Source organism: Primulina huaijiensis, chromosome 18 (assembly GCF_012295235.1).
Source record: "Primulina huaijiensis isolate GDHJ02 chromosome 18, ASM1229523v2, whole genome shotgun sequence".
NCBI lineage: Eukaryota > Viridiplantae > Streptophyta > Magnoliopsida > Lamiales > Gesneriaceae > Primulina > Primulina huaijiensis.
The window spans coordinates 208,237-226,950 of NC_133323.1; the positions used below are offsets into that span (position 1 = coordinate 208,237).

The following is an 18,714-nucleotide window of genomic DNA, read 5'->3' on the forward strand; positions in this document are numbered from 1 at the left end:
AGATGGTTCCGACGTAGCTCCTACAATATTTAAGTCAATCCAAAAAGCAAACTTAAGTATTCAAAAATAATAGTGTTTGCGTAAACAATGGGTGAATGAATCAAATTGACTGCATGATATTTATAGAGTTCACACTAAATAACTTGTATGATAAATATTCTAGCAAGGAAACTCTTTCATATGGAAAAGACTCCGGTAAGGTAAGTTTCCGAAAATACCAGATTTGTGTCGATCTTACTTTATATTTGGTAATTTATAAATTCGAATGGTGTTTCCTGATTTCTTTGGGATTATTTCTTTACTACGAACGATAAATTCAGAGTTTTGTATATGCATAACTTTATCTAACGCCATATCAGATTGAGCTCCAGTCTGTAACTTATAAGTTCCGCTGCTCATGCACTCTCGTTCAAGAGGCTTTTACCTAACAGAGAGTAATTCCACTTCCTAACACGATATTGGACTTTTTGGGCTTGACCAAATCATTCTTTAACCTATCATCTTTATAAATGAGCTAATGCATGATTCAGGTCGGTTTGACAATATTCGGGTCGGGTCGGGTTTGGGAGTATCAAATTCCAAATGTTTTTTTAAAAAACATCCAACTATTTGCTTTTATTATAACACTAGGTAAAGACACGTGCGTTGCACGTGGGAATAGTAAGTAAGGCTATAAGTGTATATTATCGATTATACAAACAATAAGAACAACAATAAAAATAAAAATATCTCATTGCAAAGTAGATTATTTTAAAAGTTTATCAATGCTACAATCTTTCATAGTTTTTCTTTTTTGATCTTAACATCTTGCTTTTCTGGTGTCTTTGGGCTTTTAGCTTGTTTTCGATTTCAATGAGTGAATGTCGATAGCTTCTCTTCATCTCCTATGTCAATTGATTGGATTTTCGGCTTCTCTGTGCTCATGTTGTGTTGACTTTTTTTCCTTGCTTTTCTGGTATGTGGTGAACTATTTTTTCCCTTTGAACTTGAAGCTGAAGTACTTTTCCTTTTCTTATGATCTTTGGAGTTGGCTTGTAATTTTTTTATCTGTCATCAATCCTTCCGCTATGATAGACACTGTGCCATTATGTTGTTTTACATTGTTGTCAAACTTAAACAAGAATTTGTGTTTGACATTATTTTGCTCCTCGAGTTGTTGGAGATATTGTTCTGGTATTTCATCCTGACATCAAAAAATGTTATTTTTTATCGATGTGAAATTGAAGACGAACTGCTGTTATTATGAACTATGTTACCTTCAAGATCTTGTTGATGAACTCTTGTACCGGGAAGCCTATCAACATCGCTGCAATATCCTCAAACAAAGTAATCCTTGCCACCAAATCATTTTCTTGTACAGTTAATGATAAACGATACCTGTTTATATTTCATTGTATGTTTTAAATATTTAATTATCTTATTTGTATTTATATAGTACACGTGATTATCATCTTACCTTGGAATGATTTTACTGTTGAAGTTGATGCAGTGGATGCAATTGTCTCATTCAGTTGTTTTTGTGATTGCTTTCAAACAGTTCTGACATGCGTCATACCATGGGGTTGATTTGTTCTCAATCTTTGAAATAATTCCTTCGAGACAATAGTAGTGATTCTGTAGACGTATGCAACAAAATGGGTAAACAATAATTGATATTGAGTTGAGTACTAAAATGCTTTTGTTTGGGAAAGTTGACCAAAATTTTCTATTGTTTTTATGAAGAGTATATATGGATTGTATATGTTAAATAGTGCAACATATTGCTTGTTAAACATTTATATGTTGATGATGTAGGTAAGGAGAAGATCTAATCATGTATACCTCTGTTAAAATATGCATTTTCCTTTGTAATTGTGCAATAATGACAGTCTTCGCACTTGATACCATCTTTTCCATATACATCATATCCAAGTTGTTGTCGTTTTGATCAGTTTCCAACCTGTTCATGTGTACAAAATAATGAAATTCTAAAAGTGTGAATATTATTTCACGATAATATAAATGAGGTGTAGATTAGAATTTACTATAGATTATACCATGAGATCAAGTCCTTAGCTTCGATGCAAAATGGGTTCCGCAACATTCCCGTTGTTGACAAAGATTGCAACTGATTTACTCCTGAATCATTTTTCCAAGGAACATAAACATATTTTATTAGAATTTCATCTAATGTATGAGTAGTTAAGTTTTCTGACCTTGGTAGGATTGTGCTTTCATGTTAAAAAATGCTATCACTGGATGTTTAGTTTCCATAGCCTCTAACAAAAGGTCCTCATTGAATGCTAGGTCGTCCCATAAAGTTACTGTAATTGTATCCAACCTACATAGAAATTGACATTGCAAATTAATATTTGATTGAACTATAAGTATTAATTTGATAAGAACTTACATTGGATTGATCAATATGAACTCCCTTCTATATGCGATGGGCTTTTTTGACGTTTTGAAACAGACCAAATGCTTAACTCTCTTTACAATTCCTATAACATATGTTAGGACATACAAATTTTGATCAACGAATAATATTTCAATATGAACATAAAAATGTATAAAAAAATATTATTACCATGGTCTTCATCTTTCCATGAATTATTCTTGATGTCTGCAAATTGCTTGAAATTGAAATTGACTATGTATGATATGTGTGGCTGTACTTCAATTCTTGTAGTTACTTGGAAAATCAATTCAAGTTTTGGGTTGACATTTGGAAAGGACTTATTAATGTGTTTAACAATATGATCGAATATAAGGTAGGTATTATTGCTGCGCATCTGGTCTTGGAATTGTTGTATTGTACTTGTGAATAGAAGCCCATGAATCATATCTCCCTTGAGTTTAATACATAAGAGTTATCATAACGATGTTAGATCAATATATACAATAATATATGAAATTATGATATTAATTTCAAGCAAATACTTTATATTATATTAAAAATTTGTATTTAGTACATGACTGACCTTTTCATCCATTAAAATTAGTTTTCGGATGGATTTTGAGTTCAACTGCGTCTCCATCTGACTACCTTGACGAACAATAATTACTCTGATTGCTGCATCCTTTTGGTTCTATTTCGAAGAATTGATAGGTACAACTGTGTAATTATTCATAAGCGTTGAAATTTTGTAGTAATTCTAAACAATTATTATTTTGCTCGACTTAGTTTACAACAAATTATTTATATGTATGGCAGGTTTATCCATTATTTATGCTACCTAGTTGGGTTTCATGAATTGTTATTAGAAGGAAAACGAACATACCCTTGAAAGGCTCTTTAAAAGGTCATGTCTTTTCGAATTTAGTAACTAATTTAAATAAAAGCAAAAAGACTCTTGAAAGGCCAAAAGTTCCAATTAATAATAATAAATATAATAATTAATTAAATCAAGAAATCTAGGAACACAAGTCACAAACAAATCATTAAAATGAAAATACTTTTCTCATAGATGAATAGATTTGCTGACATGTGACCATGTTTTTCTTATCTGTATTTCCCTCACCAAAAAGACTTGACTTGGACTTAGCAATGGAACTATATATTTAATTAGTTACTTACATATTTATATGTTTTTTTACTTTGGCTTAACGGTGAAACTATATATTTAATTAATACTTAAACATTTATGTGTTTTTTAAACCCACATTTACATACTTGCATATTTATTATAACCGAAACGACTAAAGTAAAATTCACAAACAAAAATAAAATTAATAAAATGACTTTCTAGATGATTCATGATAAAATCTCCAACAAAAATAAAATAATAAAATGAGTACCTTGGACTTCATGATGGATCCAAAATCCAAGAAATTTAAAATTGTAGCAAGTGAAATAAAAAAAAAGACTTGCTAGATGATTATACAGTAAATCATGAACAAAAATAAAATAATAAAATATTTTTTTTACTCCATAATAGATTGAAAATCCAAGAAAATCTAAATTGCAACAAAATGTTGCTCTTTCAAATTCGAATTTCTTTGCAGCACAATATAGGCATGTCAACATTGAACCCAATTCATGGACTTCTGTTTTATCACGAATTTCAGATAAATTAGTATTTCCAATCCCAAGATATATCATTTAAGTAATAACCTTTTGGTACAAATGTACGTACTTTCTTGTCTAGTCGCTTTCCGATAATCTTCATTATCAAGTGAAAAAGGTTGAGTAATCAACCGACTGAAACCAAAACATGATGAATACAAAAATAATGTTAATAAGATGGTTGATATTGACATATGAATTTGTCAATACTCAATTTATTCTTACCTTTTTGAGTATGATTCAGAAAATTTCCGATCCATTTTAGATACGAAAAAACTTCCAGGTAGAATATGCACAATTCTCAGATATCAATAAACTATTAACCTCATACTAATTGAAATGTTCCAAAGAAATGGCTAATCTATAACAACCAAATGAAGAATGATTTTTTATATATATAATTAGTATTAGTAATAATAATGTGAAAATACACAAAAACAAGATAATATCACGTATTTCTAAGTATGCAAGTAATTAATAATAACTTTAAAGAAATGTTTAAAGTAAATATCTGGGAAAATTTGTTCTGTGAAAAATTAAATTACAAAGCTAATTATTAAATTTAATAACATGAATATTTCGATTTGTTGTGTAAATTAAATTTTAATTAAATAAGGATATCAAGAGCCAAAATTATAATGATAAAAACAACCATACATAAATGACAATTCACAATGTGTTCAATATTGGCTCTTTTATATAGGTGAAAATCAAAGGACATAAATGACAATTCACAATGTGTTCAATATTGGCTCTTTTATATAATATATAATATAATATAATATAATATAATATAAAGTATAATATAATATAATGTAATAATAATAAATGATTTAGAATAAATACTAACCCGTTTATGTTATTTGGGCATTCATTCTTCGTCCATGTAAGTGGGGTTTTAGCCCAGTGTTTTTTTATATATCGATATGAACCTAGACATTGCCCCAAGAATCACGACTCCAATCCACAACCTGAGCCTGTCTAATATCTTTTTCAGTTGCCCACGATCCACTCGACGAAATGCCTCATTAAGACACTTCTCTTACCTTTTTCTCGTTCTTGCTTTTGTTTCTTGTTTTGGCCGTTGAAAATCAATTTTTTTGGTAGAAAATGATTGTTTCGTTGGGCAATGCAATGCTATGTCCGAAGCAACAATTGAGTTCACTGCCAGCATCTGTACCCACAGCTGCTCGCCCCGTTTTTGGCTGCCGCTTTAGTTATCCTAGAGGAATTACGTGCCTCCCTAACGGAAATGCTCATATAACAAATGGATATTTGAAAAGAATGGTTTACTCTGTGTCCAAATATGGTGGGCTGTGGGAAGACCCTGATTATGTAAGCGATGATAGTGAATATGAGGATGCTGCTGCTTCTGATGTTGAAAACGAGGATATGCAGGGAAATGAATTGGATAACGAGAGTGACTGGGAAGCCGAGGGAAATGCAAAAGCTGCTAAAACAAAGAGTACTGCCGACGAATTATCTGCAAGAAAGTATGAGGAGGATCTTGTAAAAGGTTCCTAATTCATTTTTCTTGATATCTTCGTTACTTTAGAACTAATTTCATGGTGGTGGTGCAATCTAAATTTACGTTTTCAGGATTTTTTGAATTCTTAATTTTTTTATGAAAAAGATGGGACTTATCAGTACTCGTCAAAGAAATCGACTTTATTATATGAAAGTGAGGTTGTTCATCCGTTGTGAAATGTGGAAACGACTGATGTTACACACCTTCAATAATCTTGCAGAGGTCGAACAGCTGCTGAGACCTGAAGAAAGGGAAATTTTGGATCGGAACAAAGCTCCTAATATAGACAAATTGTCAACTGTAAGTTTGAAGTATGTAAATCAATACTTTTGGCGGCGTAAATTCTACATAATTCTCGGTTTCATGCCTTTTTAACACGATACTTTTTGATTAAAGGGATGATAATTTTGCTGATGGGCTTGTATTATCAATCCACGAGGATCGGCTTTCTTTAGTTTCGTTCTTGTTGCTTTGAAAACGAGTTTCCGATTTCTTAACTATATGGTTCAGGCAAAATGGAAGCCTTTCCATACACTTGCTCTAGCAGGGCAGATCAAGTTCATGGATGGGATGCTGGAGAATAACTGCGATATAAACTTGGTTGATATGGTACAAGAATCTTCAAAAGGATTATATCGAATACATAATTCATCCATTTTTTTTCATTTTGGAATAATACTATTTGTGTACATTGCGGTGTTTTTTTAGGATGGCATGACTGCTCTGCATCATGCAGTTGTTGGTAAAAGGGAAGCCGTCATTAGTCATCTCTTAAGAAGAGGAGCAAATCCTGAAGCAAAAGATCTGGTATGATATCTTGTTTCTTTTTACTTTGAACCTAAGCCTGCTGATATTAGTGTGGCCTGCCATTTGTCCGAGAGGTGAGCTGCTGGTTTCCCACGACTTACGCACTGGATTAGAGTCATGCAGTAGAAAATGTGTATTGACAGGATGGTGCGACACCCCTTCATTATGCAACTCAAGTAGGGGCCGTGCAGACCGTTAAATTGCTGATAAAATACAAGGTTGATGTGAATATTGCGGATAATGTGAGTGTTGATTTTACCTTCAAATGGTTTGATGTAACTGCTCAAAAGGTTGATATGGATATTGTCGGATTCACACCCATGAGCCTCAAGTTAATGAGGCCTAACTTCAAACTTTTTGTGATCTTCGTAGATGTAGCCAAGAGTAGAAATGCATTTTTGCCCGCATTTAACTATTATCATTTCAGTTTTTCTCCCTCTCCATATGATCCTTGGCTCACTATTCTTGTTTCAGGAAGGATGGACACCATTGCATGTGGCCATGCAAACAAGGAATAGGGACATAGCAAAGATCCTTTTGGTCAATGGCGCAGACAAAACAAGGAGAAATAAGGTTTTTGTGGGTGGGAAAAACACGCACATAAATATATATCAATGCTAATATGAAAATTGGAATATGTTCTATTGTCGAGGACTTGAGGGAAAAATGTGTTGTAAATTCAAATCTTGATTTAATTGTGAATAAGCCGTTGGATTTGAATTTGTCCCAGGATGGGAATACACCACTTGATCTTAGCTTGTGTTACGGAAAGGATTTCAAGTCTTATGACATGGCCAAGTTGCTGAAGCAAGTTCCAGCCAACCGAAGTCTATGAAGGCTTTCTTTCTTTGTCATGAATCCGGCTAAAGTTGTTCAGCACCAGAAGGGAACATTGGATGAAATGTTACGAGTGAGAGTTGATGGCTAATATTGCGAATCACATGACAGAGAATGGAGAGTTGTAATTTTCCTGAATAGCAAGTTTTATTGGAGATGAATTGTACTTTGCGGCATCAATTAATCATAAAATAGTTGCTTGTCTGCCATAATTTGACCACAATCATATAAATCATGAAATCATTATTATTTCTATTCCCTATTATTATTTTTATTCCCTATTATTATTATTACATTCCCTATATATATATATATATATGATGATACCCCTGTAAGAGCCCGGGTCATGGATGACCCGGGATATCAGATGGATTCCCAAATCAGGGTCAATCTGCAGGATGGATTCTTCTAAAGCCTGGCAGGTGCAAGCCCGGGCTCTACTCCCCGGGCAACCAGACGCCTGGGCTCTTATACAAGCACCCGGGTAACCGACCACCCGAGCCACCTCGAGAATTGAACCACACTTGAGTATATTAATATGGACAATCTTATTTGTCAGAGCAACTTGACTTTGACGTGTCATATAAGTCATCAGGAGGTGTGGGCGACCGTCCTATCTCTGACACTAATCCAAGTGGTTGACAAAGTCAGACAGGCGGGATGTGACTAGTGTATGATTTGACATGTCAGAATGTAGCCGCCCTACTATAATTAGTAGGTAGCACGAAGAACGAGGTCATCATTACTTCTTCTACTATAAATACCAGGTTCTCCCTTTACATTTAGATTCATTGATTCACACCAATATCACACAGTCATCACTTGACTACATTGGTTTTATCGCTTGAGTACCCTGCTGACTTAAGCATCGGAGTGGCCACGCCGGACACCCCTCCGGCACCCATTCACGAGTTCTTTTCATTGTTTGCGGGTGCTATTGAAGCCATTATCTTCACTCAAATTTCCTAAAAACTATAAATTATTGATTTGACTCGTTGGAGCTCCTTACCCGATTCACCCATTTCAACGAAGTCATATCATTGGCGCCGTCTGTGGGAATTTGAGCTCAAGACGTAGATATGGTTTCCATTCGAAAATAAGTCCAACTCTGCTTGGCAAACATACAAGCCCGACCAGCTCGGCACTCCGATCTTATCTGTGGATTTCATATGGGCTCAAAGATCAGCAGCTATCCCGGATTGGCATGAAGGGAAAAGCAGAAAAGTTAAGAGCCCGGGCAGACCAGGCAGAGCCCGGGCAGACCCTGCCAGAGCCCGGGCAGACCAGGCAGAACCCGGGCAGACCAAGACCGAGCCCCGGCCAGACTGCCAGACCCCAGCCAGACCATGCCAGAGCCCGGGCAGACCATGCCAGAGCCCGGCCAGACCTGCCAGACCCCGGCCAGACCTACCAGAACCCGGGCAGACCATGCCAGAGCCCGGGCAGACCTGCCAGACCCCGGCCAGACCTGCCAGAGCCCGGGCAGACCATTCCAGAGCCCGGCCAGACCTGCCAGAACCCGGGCAGACCTGCCAGAGCCCGGGCAGACAATGCCAGAACCCGAGCAGACCATGCCAGACCACCCCGACACCTTCTTGAAAGTCCGGGAGACATGAGGCCCCCACATTCTTATTTAAAGATCGGAAGCCATGAGGCCCCGACATCTTATCTTATGTTCTAGAGATATGAGGCCCGACTCTTCTATAAGTCACGAGACATAATCCAAGACCCAAGGCTCCGCACCTTGGTTATTTATAAGCCCAGGGCACTACACCCTGGCTCGGGGCTCCGCACCTCGACCATTCCCAAGTCCCGGGACATGTTCCCCGGCCCAAGGCTCCGCACCTTGGTTCTTATAAGCCCAGGGCACTACACCCTGGCTCGGGGCTCCGCACCTCGACCATTCCCAAGTCCCGGGACATGTTCCCCGGCCCAAGGCTCCGCACCTTGGTTCTTATAAGCCCAGGGCACTACACCCTGGCTCGGGGCTCCGCACCTCGACCATTCCCAAGTCCCGGGACATGTTCCCCGGCCCAAGGCTCCGCACCTTGGTTCTTAAAAGCCCAGGGCACTACACCCTGGCTCGGGGCTCCGCACCTCGACCATTCATGAAGGCCAGAGCTCCGCACTCTGGTTATCTATTAAGTCCAGGGATCCGTACCCTGGCTCGGGGCTCCGCACCTCGACCATTCATGAAGGCCAGAGCTCCGCACTCTGGTTATCTATTAAGTCCAGGGATCCGTACCCTGGCTCGGGGCTCCGCACCTCGACCATTCATGAAGGCCAGAGCTCCGCACTCTGGTTATCTATTAAGTCCAGGGATCCGTACCCTGGCTCGGGGCTCCGCACCTCGACCATTCATGAAGGCCAGAGCTCCGCACTCTGGTTATCTATTAAGTCCAGGGATCCGTACCCTGGCTCGGGGCTCCGCACCTCGACCATTCATGAAGGCCAGAGCTCCGCACTCTGGTTATCTATTAAGTCCAGGGATCCGTACCCTGGCTCGGGGCTCCGCACCTCGACCATTCATGAAGGTCAGAGCTCCGCACTCTGGTTATCTATTAAGTCCAGGGATCCGCACCCTGGCTCGGGGCTCCGCACCTCGACCATTCATGAAGGCCAGAGCTCCGCACTCTGGTTATCTATTAAGTCCAGGGATCCGTACCCTGGCTCGGGGCTCCGCACCTCGACCATTCATGAAGGCCAGAGCTCCGCACTCTGGTTATCTATTAAGTCCAGGGATCCGCACCCTGGCTCGGGGCTCCGCACCTCGACCATTCATGAAGGCCAGAGCTCCGCACTCTGGTTATCTATTAAGTCCAGGGATCCGTACCCTGGCTCGGGGCTCCGCACCTCGACCATTCATGAAGGCCAGAGCTCCGCACTCTGGTTATCTATTAAGTCCAGGGATCCACACCCTGGCTCGGGGCTCCGCACCTCGACCATTCATGAAGGCCAGAGCTCCGCACTCTGGTTATCTATTAAGTCCAGGGATCCGTACCCTGGCTCGGGGCTCCGCACCTCGACCATTCATGAAGGCCAGAGCTCCGCACTCTGGTTATCTATTAAGTCCAGGGATCCGCACCCTGGCTCGGGGCTCCGCACCTCGACCATTCATGAAGGCCAGAGCTCCGCACTCTGGTTATCTATTAAGTCCAGGGATCCGCACCCTGGCTCGGGGCTCCGCACCTCGACCATTCATGAAGGCCAGAGCTCCGCACTCTGGTTATCTATTAAGTCCAGGGATCCGTACCCTGGCTCGGGGCTCCGCACCTCGACCATTCATGAAGGCCAGAGCTCCGCACTCTGGTTATCTATTAAGTCCAGGGATCCGTACCCTGGCTCGGGGCTCCGCACCTCGACCATTCATGAAGGCCAGAGCTCCGCACTCTGGTTATCTATTAAGTCCAGGGATCCGTACCCTGGCTCGGGGCTCCGCACCTCGACCATTCATGAAGGCCAGAGCTCCGCACTCTGGTTATCTATTAAGTCCAGGGATCCGCACCCTGGCTCGGGGCTCCGCACCTCGACCATTCATGAAGGCCAGAGCTCCGCACTCTGGTTATCTATTAAGTCCAGGGATCCGTACCCTGGCTCGGGGCTCCGCACCTCGACCATTCATGAAGGCCAGAGCTCCGCACTCTGGTTATCTATTAAGTCCAGGGATCCGTACCCTGGCTCGGGGCTCCGCACCTCGACCATTCATGAAGGCCAGGGCTCCGCACCCTGGTTATCTATTAAGTCCAGGGATCCGTACCCTGGCTCGGGGCTCCGCACCTCGACCATTCATGAAGGCCAGGGCTCCGCACCCTGGTTATCTATTAAGTCCAGGGATCCGTACCCTGGCTCGGGGCTCCATACCTCGACCATTTCGAGTCCGAGAGACACGAGGCCCCAACATCTTATCTCAAGTCCATGAGACACGAGACTCCGGCTCCTCATCTCAATCTCTGGGAGACATGAAGCCCCCGATGCTTTTATTAAACCAGATTGATCATCTCTTTGGGAATCCAAGCATGACTAATCGGGACAGCGAGTATGACTCTAGCCCGACTATTTAAGGGATGTGTGATGATACCCCTGTAAGAGCCCGGGTCATGGATGACCCGGGATATCAGATGGATTCCCAAATCAGGGTCAATCTGCAGGATGGATTCTTCTGAAGCCTGGCAGGTGCAAGCCCGGGCTCTACTCCCCGGGCAACCAGACGCCCGGGCTCTTATACAAGCACCCGGGTAACCGACCACCCGAGCCACCTCGAGAATTGAACCACACTTGAGTATATTAATATGGACAATCTTATCTGTCAGAGCAACTTGACTTTGGCGTGTCATATAAGTCATCAGGAGGTGTGGGCGACCGTCCTATCTCTGACACTAATCCAAGTGGTTGACAAAGTCAGACAGGCGGGATGTGACTAGTGTATGATTTGACATGTCAGAATGTAGCCGCCCTACTATAATTAGTAGGTAGCACGAAGAACGAGGTCATCATTACTTCTTCTACTATAAATACCAGGTTCTCCCTTTACATTTAGATTCATTGATTCACACCAATATCACACAGTCATCACTTGACTACATTGGTTTTATCGCTTGAGTACCCTGCTGACTTAAGCATCGGAGTGGCCACGCCGGACACCCCTCCGGCACCCATTCACGAGTTCTTTTCATTGTTTGCAGGTGCTATTGAAGCCATTATCTTCACTCAAATTTCCTAAAAACTATAAATTATTGATTTGACTCGTTGGAGGTCCTTACCCGACTCATCTATTTCAACGAAGTCATATCAATATATATATATATAACACAACATTATTAATTTTTTTTTACAGTTGATGTGCGTGGACTGACTTTGACCAACATGTGATGTCACATGGGATCTAAGCCTGCAAAGTTTAACTTTGTATTTAATCGCACCGCCCCTCTTCCCTGTACCCACCTACCACCTACCTTGCCAGAATATTTTTTCATGAAATTATTATTATTATTATTATAATGTTGTGTTTTTATATTGGTTTTTTTAATTAATTGAATTCTTATTTTAAAGATTGGAATATTATATGAAATTTATAAACTTTTTAAATGCTTTATCTTCAGGCCTTCGTCTCCTTTGGTATGTAAGTCAACATAATTTCATATTTATAAATCCAAATTACAGTTTTACACCACAAAAATATATGTTTCTTGAATTGTAAAATTGCTGTAACTTTAGCAAGGCATGATATGATGATCTCTGTACCTGCAAATTTGTAGCAGCATAAAGGTGTCACAAGGTTGGGAGACAAGCCTTTTTAATACAATATCTTCACACAATCTCTTTTCTCTGAGAGACACTAGGCTCGTTGTTGCGTCACTGACCAAATTCCACCACTAAATAATTACTCTGAAACTGGCAACTTAATATCTCGCCTTCATTAAAAAATAAATTAATAAAAGTTAAGAATTTCAAATATTTGTTGATCCGAATTAGAAACACTTTTATATTTTTTAATTTAAATTATATTATATTAATATTAAATAAAAAAAGAGCGTATTTTAATTTCAGGGTTCGAAAGTAATAATTCTGAAGTAGGGGGTGTGACACCAGTGCAAGTCTATATAAACAAGAGGCCCTGCCCTGCATATGAATAAACACCAAGTGGCAACTGATGTTCTTTTTATTCCAAATAGGAAAAATGACTTCAAAAGCTGTGCTTCTTGCGCTGGCCTGCTTTCTTCTGATCGACACAAGGGTATGAACTTATGTTTCTCTGCGTGGATCTAAATAATATAAGATGGACACATTAAGTAACTATCTTTCTGATGAATGTGTTTTTTTTCTCAATAATATTATCAACTTTCGGTTTTACAGGTTTCATCGAAATGGGATGAAGAAATCCTTCTCGAGGCATGCAAATTACGGTCTTTCTTCCACAGAACTTAGCACGAGCTTCCACTAGTACAAAATAAAACACTGAATATTTGTTACTCCTTTTGATACAGGTAAGTCCAATCTATAATAGCTCACCACCACCGCCTCCTTCTTCGGTGACCAAGGCACCTACCCCTCCTCTTCCGGTGCCAAATGTACCGCCGCGTCCTTCGCCGGTCGCCAAGACACCTCCAACACCACCTCCACGAGTCAAGGAACCAACTCCTCCTCCTCCAGTGGTCAAAACACCGTCCCCTCCGGTTGCTAAGGCACCAACCCCTCCTCCTCCTTATGCCAAACCACCAAGAACAAGAGAAGGTAGACTGTAAGCATTAATTGCTACGTGGTTTAAGCTTTCAATTAAGTCCAAGTCTTGTGCATCAAATATCTGATGGTACGGTTTGTATATGTTGAGCAGAGTGCATCCCACCATGCGTGGTGAGGTGCAAGAATCATTCTCGGAAGAATGTTTGCATGAGGGCTTGCTTGACATGCTGCGAAAGATGCAAATGTGTTCCACCGGGACAATATGGCAACAAAGAGAAGTGTGGCAAATGTTACGCAAACATGACTACTCGAGGTGGAAAGCTTAAATGCCCCTGAGAAAATAAATTATTCAAATCGAATATGAACGCTTGGTTTAGTTTTGATGTGTACTAAAAGGAGAGCAGACACCATCAATAAGGATATATAAATATTTACTCGGTTGTATTTTAGTCTACTAGTCAAGCTCCAAATTCCATCTACTTGAGAAATCAGGTGAAAGAACTGCTTTCCTGCTAAGCGGTTCAAGCCTGCCTATCGTCACATGATTCAAAAGACTCACAGGTTACAGATATGATATCGGAATCAATCCCTACCGGGTTGCTGGCTGCAAACAGGAATATTTAATGCAGATGTATCAGCAGCAGCTGGGTTTGTCAAAAAGTCGAAAAAGTTACATGCTATCAATTACCAGTGACTAGCAATAAACTTGAAGCATATATGTCCACATCAATGGCTGCCGGTAGACATTGATACACACACGTTGATTTCATGATAAGTGCTAGCTTGAATGTAAAACATTGACTTAATCAGTTGGTTTGGTGTATATATATATATATACATCTCAAGCTCATGTAATATTTAAAATCACATCCAATCCAATTAAATACCTACATATCATATCAATTTCTAAAAACCAAAATTGATATAAAAGCCGAGGCCCAAGTTGCAAGCTGTTCGTTTGTATTCTCCCACGTACGAAAAGTTGGACTTCTTCGCCAAGTCGGCCCATTCTATATTCCTTTCACAAGGTAAAAATCATCCCCCTTTTCAATCCACACTGGTCCGAAATTTTTATTAATATTTCCTTTATGTGCAGGTATTTTGCTTAGAACACCAATCAACAAATCCATTGCTCTCTTGCGATTGAGACTACCGGACAGGACGAAGAAGAGGAGAAGAAAATCCTAGAGAAGCACAAAGCACTTGGAGACTGCGGATCCAAAGACTGAAGAAAAAAAACAACGTACCCTGTTCGGAGGTGTAAAGAAGCTCTGACGTTTGCATTCAAACTAGAACTGCCCGCCACCCCTCAATGTTGATCAGCTGAGATTGAAAGAGCCCTCCATCTTGGATGAGGCGGCTGAACCTGAAGTTGAGTTGGAGATCGACGACCTCATTCCTGATCGACGGTGTTAACCGAAGACCGGCCAAACTAAAGAGAGCCCGAAGAAGAGGGAAAAAAGCTCTCTCTACAGAGTGGGGTGGGAGCAAAATTTGCCGCATCAAGGTTTGCTTGAGGCACAGGTTTGGAAACCTTCGATTGCCTTCACCAATGGCGGCAGGTAATAACAAATTTTTGGAGGCTTTGGTTGCAAAAATGGGAAGGATTGCGGGAACAGCGTTACTGCTCCGATCGCGCCACCAGTTGTCCATGCATGTTGATCATTCAGTCCAAGTGCCAACAATTATGTTGTACGGACAGTGTAACAAATTTATATCATTCTTACAAAAATAGGTCAGATAATATGTAACTGGATTGTAGTATATCTAAAACTTCAATGCTATGATCATAATCATCAATTATAGGTTCTTATTAGTGGAAGATGCATCATGCCAAGTCTTGCACAGAATTCCCTCAATAAGACCAACTCAAAACGGTCATACAACAAGAGTAGAGTCCAAAGAAAAAAACACGCATTTCTTTTCAGAGATGATTTGCAGACGGTTGTTCCAATACAAACAAGTGTAACGAGCCTAAACGTTCACATATTTGCCGTTGTTTCTTTGATCTCCTCCAGCGAAATGGCCTGCATAGCACAAGGTAATTTCGGTGTAAGAAGGCGGTGATGAACTCTGAAGTCCATGCACACACAATATTACCGAATTAGAGGTTTTTATTCACTCTATTGAAAGACACGAAGTAGGCAAACTTAATGTTGTAACAAGTGATGAGATTTCAAATTTTACAATGCGTCAATGTTGCAAAAAAATCGAAAGAAAGTTCAAACCTGCTCCTGGCCTGCAAAATCATTTTCAGGAGTGAGAAAAAGCATGCAGTGGCACTCCTTCCTGCCGGGAAGATATTGCAATAGGTTATGATACAAAAGACAACAAAAGTAAAGCCTCTAATGATGATCATCAACGGCCAACATCATTCCAAAGAGATCAAACACTTGATATGAACACTGTTTTGGACAAATCAAACTGATTATTGCATAAAATTTAACTGGCCATACACCTTAACACATGAAATTTAACTTTCCGCCAAAAGGTCGGTGACTATACGAATGTGTTTACTTTGTTAAACTCAAGCTGGAAATTAAGGAAAATATGAAAGAAGAGAGGAGGCATATTGGCTCAAAATAGATTGCCCATAGTCGGTTGGAAGGTAAGAGCTTGAATTGGGAATGCAACCTCCTTGATGGAATATAAAATCGAGTGCCAGAAAAAGCACCAAACTTCTTGTTGCATAGAAATGACAGAAAACAAGAAACAATTAACAAATTCAGTTCCGGTTAACGAGTAAAAGTTCTTTATATCTAGGAATTCACCAGTACAACCAGAGATGGTTAGCATACAACCATGGTTCTAAAAAAGTGAAACTTGACGAAGCATCGAGATTTGTCGGTTAGCCATGGCTTTGGCCGCTTAGTTCACACTTTTCGTCAAATTGTTGTGTTTTGTTCACGGTTTACGTTTAATCCTGCTTAATCGCGCTTTTTAGAACAGTACATACAACTGCTGTGGCCTTGGGAAGAAATGATTATATACAATCAGCAACAAACTCAAATTTAAAATCCTGGTAACCCCAAGTTGGATGAAGAGTAGAATTGCAGATAACAAAAATTGAGGCACACTTTCCGAAGTTTGAAGTTAAGCAACCCATCTGCATTCAAAGGTCAAAACTTGATCCTCCCATTAGCAAAAAAATAAGAAAACTGCATTACCTTTCTCTCATAGGAACACAAGGACAGTTCCAAAAACCTTGCTGTGCCTCAGCAGCTTTATCATCATAGTGCCTGAAATAAAGTGATATATCTAAATCATATAGACACCGATTTGCTACAAATTTAAATATCATTTGGAATAAAAATAGATAATACGTGTAAGCTTTGTTTCAAAAAAATTTCTGCGACACATATTTACCTACAGGGGCAGAGAGGTGCACCCAATGTATCTTTGTGTTCCGCCAAACCCTGTAAATGTTTATCGGGTCTCCAAATTTAGTGCAAATAAATTATCCACAACAAGATTATCAAAAAAAACTTGCGATCCATATTCTTTACTATGATATCACTAATTTTGTTTCCTGGACAACTTATCCAACAACATGATATCACGATTTCGAAGGTTCTTACTCAGTACAGACAACCTTATAATTGTCGGGCATTCAAGTTGAACACTTGAAAGTCGAAAAAAGTTGGGATGGCTAACCATTTCTTTCCTCAATACAAGATATAAACAATCCACCATGAGATCCGACACATTAATTTTGTGACTTAATTTTTAGTTGTGCTACAAAATAGAGATCATATGTATAACTTCAAAGTTCAAAACATATTTGTCCTAGGATAATGTAATGTATAATTGTGCTGCCATGTCACACAAATCCCACGGGAAATCCACAAATTGTGACAACAATCCTCCTCTAAGGATATTATTAATGCGATGTTGATTGCATTTCAAATTCAGATCGCAGATAACATAGGTTTATAAGCAAAGATAATCCGAACAAGGCAATTTTATTTATTTATTTTTGTTCTACTGGTAATATCAATAGCATTAAATCGGATATTCATTTCATTTGAATTATGGAACAAGAATCTCCTAATCATGCAACTAATTCGTCATCTAGATTGAATAACATGAAAAACAGATTTCGACGAGACCATTCGCAAGGATTTTGGGCATTTAAACAGAAACTAGCTTGAAAAAATTCATTGGAATGAAATGAATACCTTGATGACAACAGAGGTGACGCTCTTGTCCACACAAAAGTAAGTTCCAGACTTCCGAGCATACTGCTCCGAAAATTTCCTCATAACTTCAACTGATTTCTCCGTTGGCTCCACTAACAATAATTCCAAACCGGGTGAAACAATAAAAATAAAAAATACAGAATTAGATTGAAAATCGAAACGCATAAGATTACCTTCCGCCGACATAATGTGCCGGTGACGCGACGGGATTGAGCGAGAATCGACAGATGAAACGCCAAAGCCGACACTGTAAGAGGTGGAAGCTTGAAGAGCTTTCATGGTGAAAATTTCTTCGTCCTTTACGATAGTCCACTGAAAATCGATCAAATGGTACTAAATGAATTCTTACGAGATTTCTTGTTTTATCTTTTTCCGATGAGAACAAATTGGTGGTGATGAACGACTTAGCGCCACTCGTTCCACAATATCGGCGGACACGTTGTGGAACATATATAGGCTTGCACTAAGCCCATTTAAATAGCCCATTATCAGCCCACTAAGACAAGGCTTTTTTAAAGTAAATCAGAAATCTTTTTTTTTTTCCTTCACGGATTAAATACAAAAATGTCAAAATTGAAAGTAGGGTTTTTAGAACAATGGATTTTATATTTATACAGACGACGAATACAAAAATGACGTTAAAAAAATTGTAATTCTTGTATTAAATTTAAGGAAAAACATTTTAATATTATTATGGTTCGGCTCAGCTTTTATAATTTCTAAAGAGCTCAAAAGAAAAAGAAAATGTAATTCAGAAATAAGTGTTTTTATTTTGCTTTTTGATACAATGAGGCTGAAGATTTACCTAAATCGATCTTCTTCATGTTCAGCCAAAATCTCTCTCTCTCTCTATATATATATATATATATCGTATTGCATTGTACCTTCGTTTCTCATATTAAACATGATTGTTTGAGTGAGATTTTGGAGTTGTGTAAATTGAACTGTCTTTCCTTGCTCTTATTGGTGTTTAAATTCTGATTTTTCTCCTTTTCCAAGTCTGCATTTCTGTGGCAATTCTTTTATCTTTTAGGCAGTTTCGCTTGGTTTTTTTTTTTTTTTTTTTTTTTTTTTTTTTTTTTTTTTTNCAGCATTCCCGTCATTAGGAGATGTATTCA

General features: G+C 39.3%; 4 protein-coding genes and 1 long non-coding RNA gene across 9 annotated transcripts; 2 read left to right on the forward strand and 3 right to left on the reverse strand.

Moving 5' to 3' along the window:
• Window positions 1-631: 631 nt before the first annotated feature.
• On the reverse strand, window positions 632-2,502 carry LOC140965016 (replication protein A 70 kDa DNA-binding subunit D-like). The gene is made up of 7 exons (XM_073425046.1): window positions 2,390-2,502; window positions 2,196-2,320; window positions 2,037-2,118; window positions 1,822-1,939; window positions 1,457-1,614; window positions 1,257-1,377; window positions 632-1,183 (listed from the first exon to the last, which is right to left on the reverse strand). Coding segments are annotated over exons 1-5 (438 nt in total). The 5' UTR covers window positions 2,392-2,502; the 3' UTR covers window positions 632-1,183; window positions 1,257-1,377; window positions 1,457-1,503.
• Window positions 2,503-2,570: 68 nt separating this feature from the next.
• On the reverse strand, window positions 2,571-4,422 carry LOC140965017 (uncharacterized). The gene is made up of 4 exons (XR_012172953.1): window positions 4,271-4,422; window positions 4,116-4,180; window positions 2,961-3,094; window positions 2,571-2,828 (listed from the first exon to the last, which is right to left on the reverse strand). It is a non-coding gene; the product is annotated as an uncharacterized lncRNA (long non-coding RNA).
• Window positions 4,423-4,933: 511 nt separating this feature from the next.
• Window positions 4,934-12,189, forward strand: LOC140964943 (ankyrin repeat domain-containing protein EMB506, chloroplastic). Of its 5 annotated transcripts, XR_012172938.1 has the most exons (8): window positions 4,938-5,561; window positions 5,794-5,873; window positions 6,084-6,182; window positions 6,282-6,380; window positions 6,524-6,622; window positions 6,855-6,953; window positions 7,111-7,341; window positions 12,052-12,189. XR_012172938.1 is itself a non-coding variant. In XM_073424942.1 (7 exons), exons 1-7 carry the CDS (start codon window positions 5,156-5,158, stop codon window positions 7,213-7,215), a joined length of 987 nt encoding a protein of 328 aa, XP_073281043.1. In that variant the 5' UTR covers window positions 4,938-5,155; the 3' UTR covers window positions 7,216-7,466. The 5 variants fall into 5 exon arrangements, 3 of the variants coding, with proteins under 3 accessions (XP_073281042.1, XP_073281044.1, XP_073281043.1); XM_073424942.1 differs by lacking the exon at window positions 12,052-12,189 and having other exon boundaries at window positions 7,111-7,466; XR_012172937.1 differs by lacking the exon at window positions 12,052-12,189 and having other exon boundaries at window positions 4,934-5,561; window positions 6,524-6,953; window positions 7,111-7,466.
• A 574-nt stretch (window positions 12,190-12,763) lies between these two features.
• LOC140965201 (uncharacterized) lies at window positions 12,764-15,314 on the forward strand. The gene is made up of 4 exons (XM_073425320.1): window positions 12,764-12,951; window positions 13,071-13,106; window positions 13,202-13,448; window positions 13,549-15,314. The coding sequence occupies exons 1-4, from the start codon at window positions 12,868-12,870 to the stop codon at window positions 13,731-13,733; spliced, it is 552 nt and encodes a 183-aa protein (XP_073281421.1). The 5' UTR covers window positions 12,764-12,867; the 3' UTR covers window positions 13,734-15,314.
• LOC140965202 (ferredoxin-thioredoxin reductase catalytic chain, chloroplastic-like) lies at window positions 15,188-18,027 on the reverse strand. The gene is made up of 6 exons (XM_073425322.1): window positions 17,770-18,027; window positions 17,576-17,688; window positions 16,764-16,813; window positions 16,565-16,636; window positions 15,626-15,686; window positions 15,188-15,424 (listed from the first exon to the last, which is right to left on the reverse strand). The coding sequence occupies exons 1-6, from the start codon at window positions 17,873-17,875 to the stop codon at window positions 15,380-15,382; spliced, it is 447 nt and encodes a 148-aa protein (XP_073281423.1). The 5' UTR covers window positions 17,876-18,027; the 3' UTR covers window positions 15,188-15,379.
• Between the last annotated feature and the right edge of the window lie 687 nt (window positions 18,028-18,714).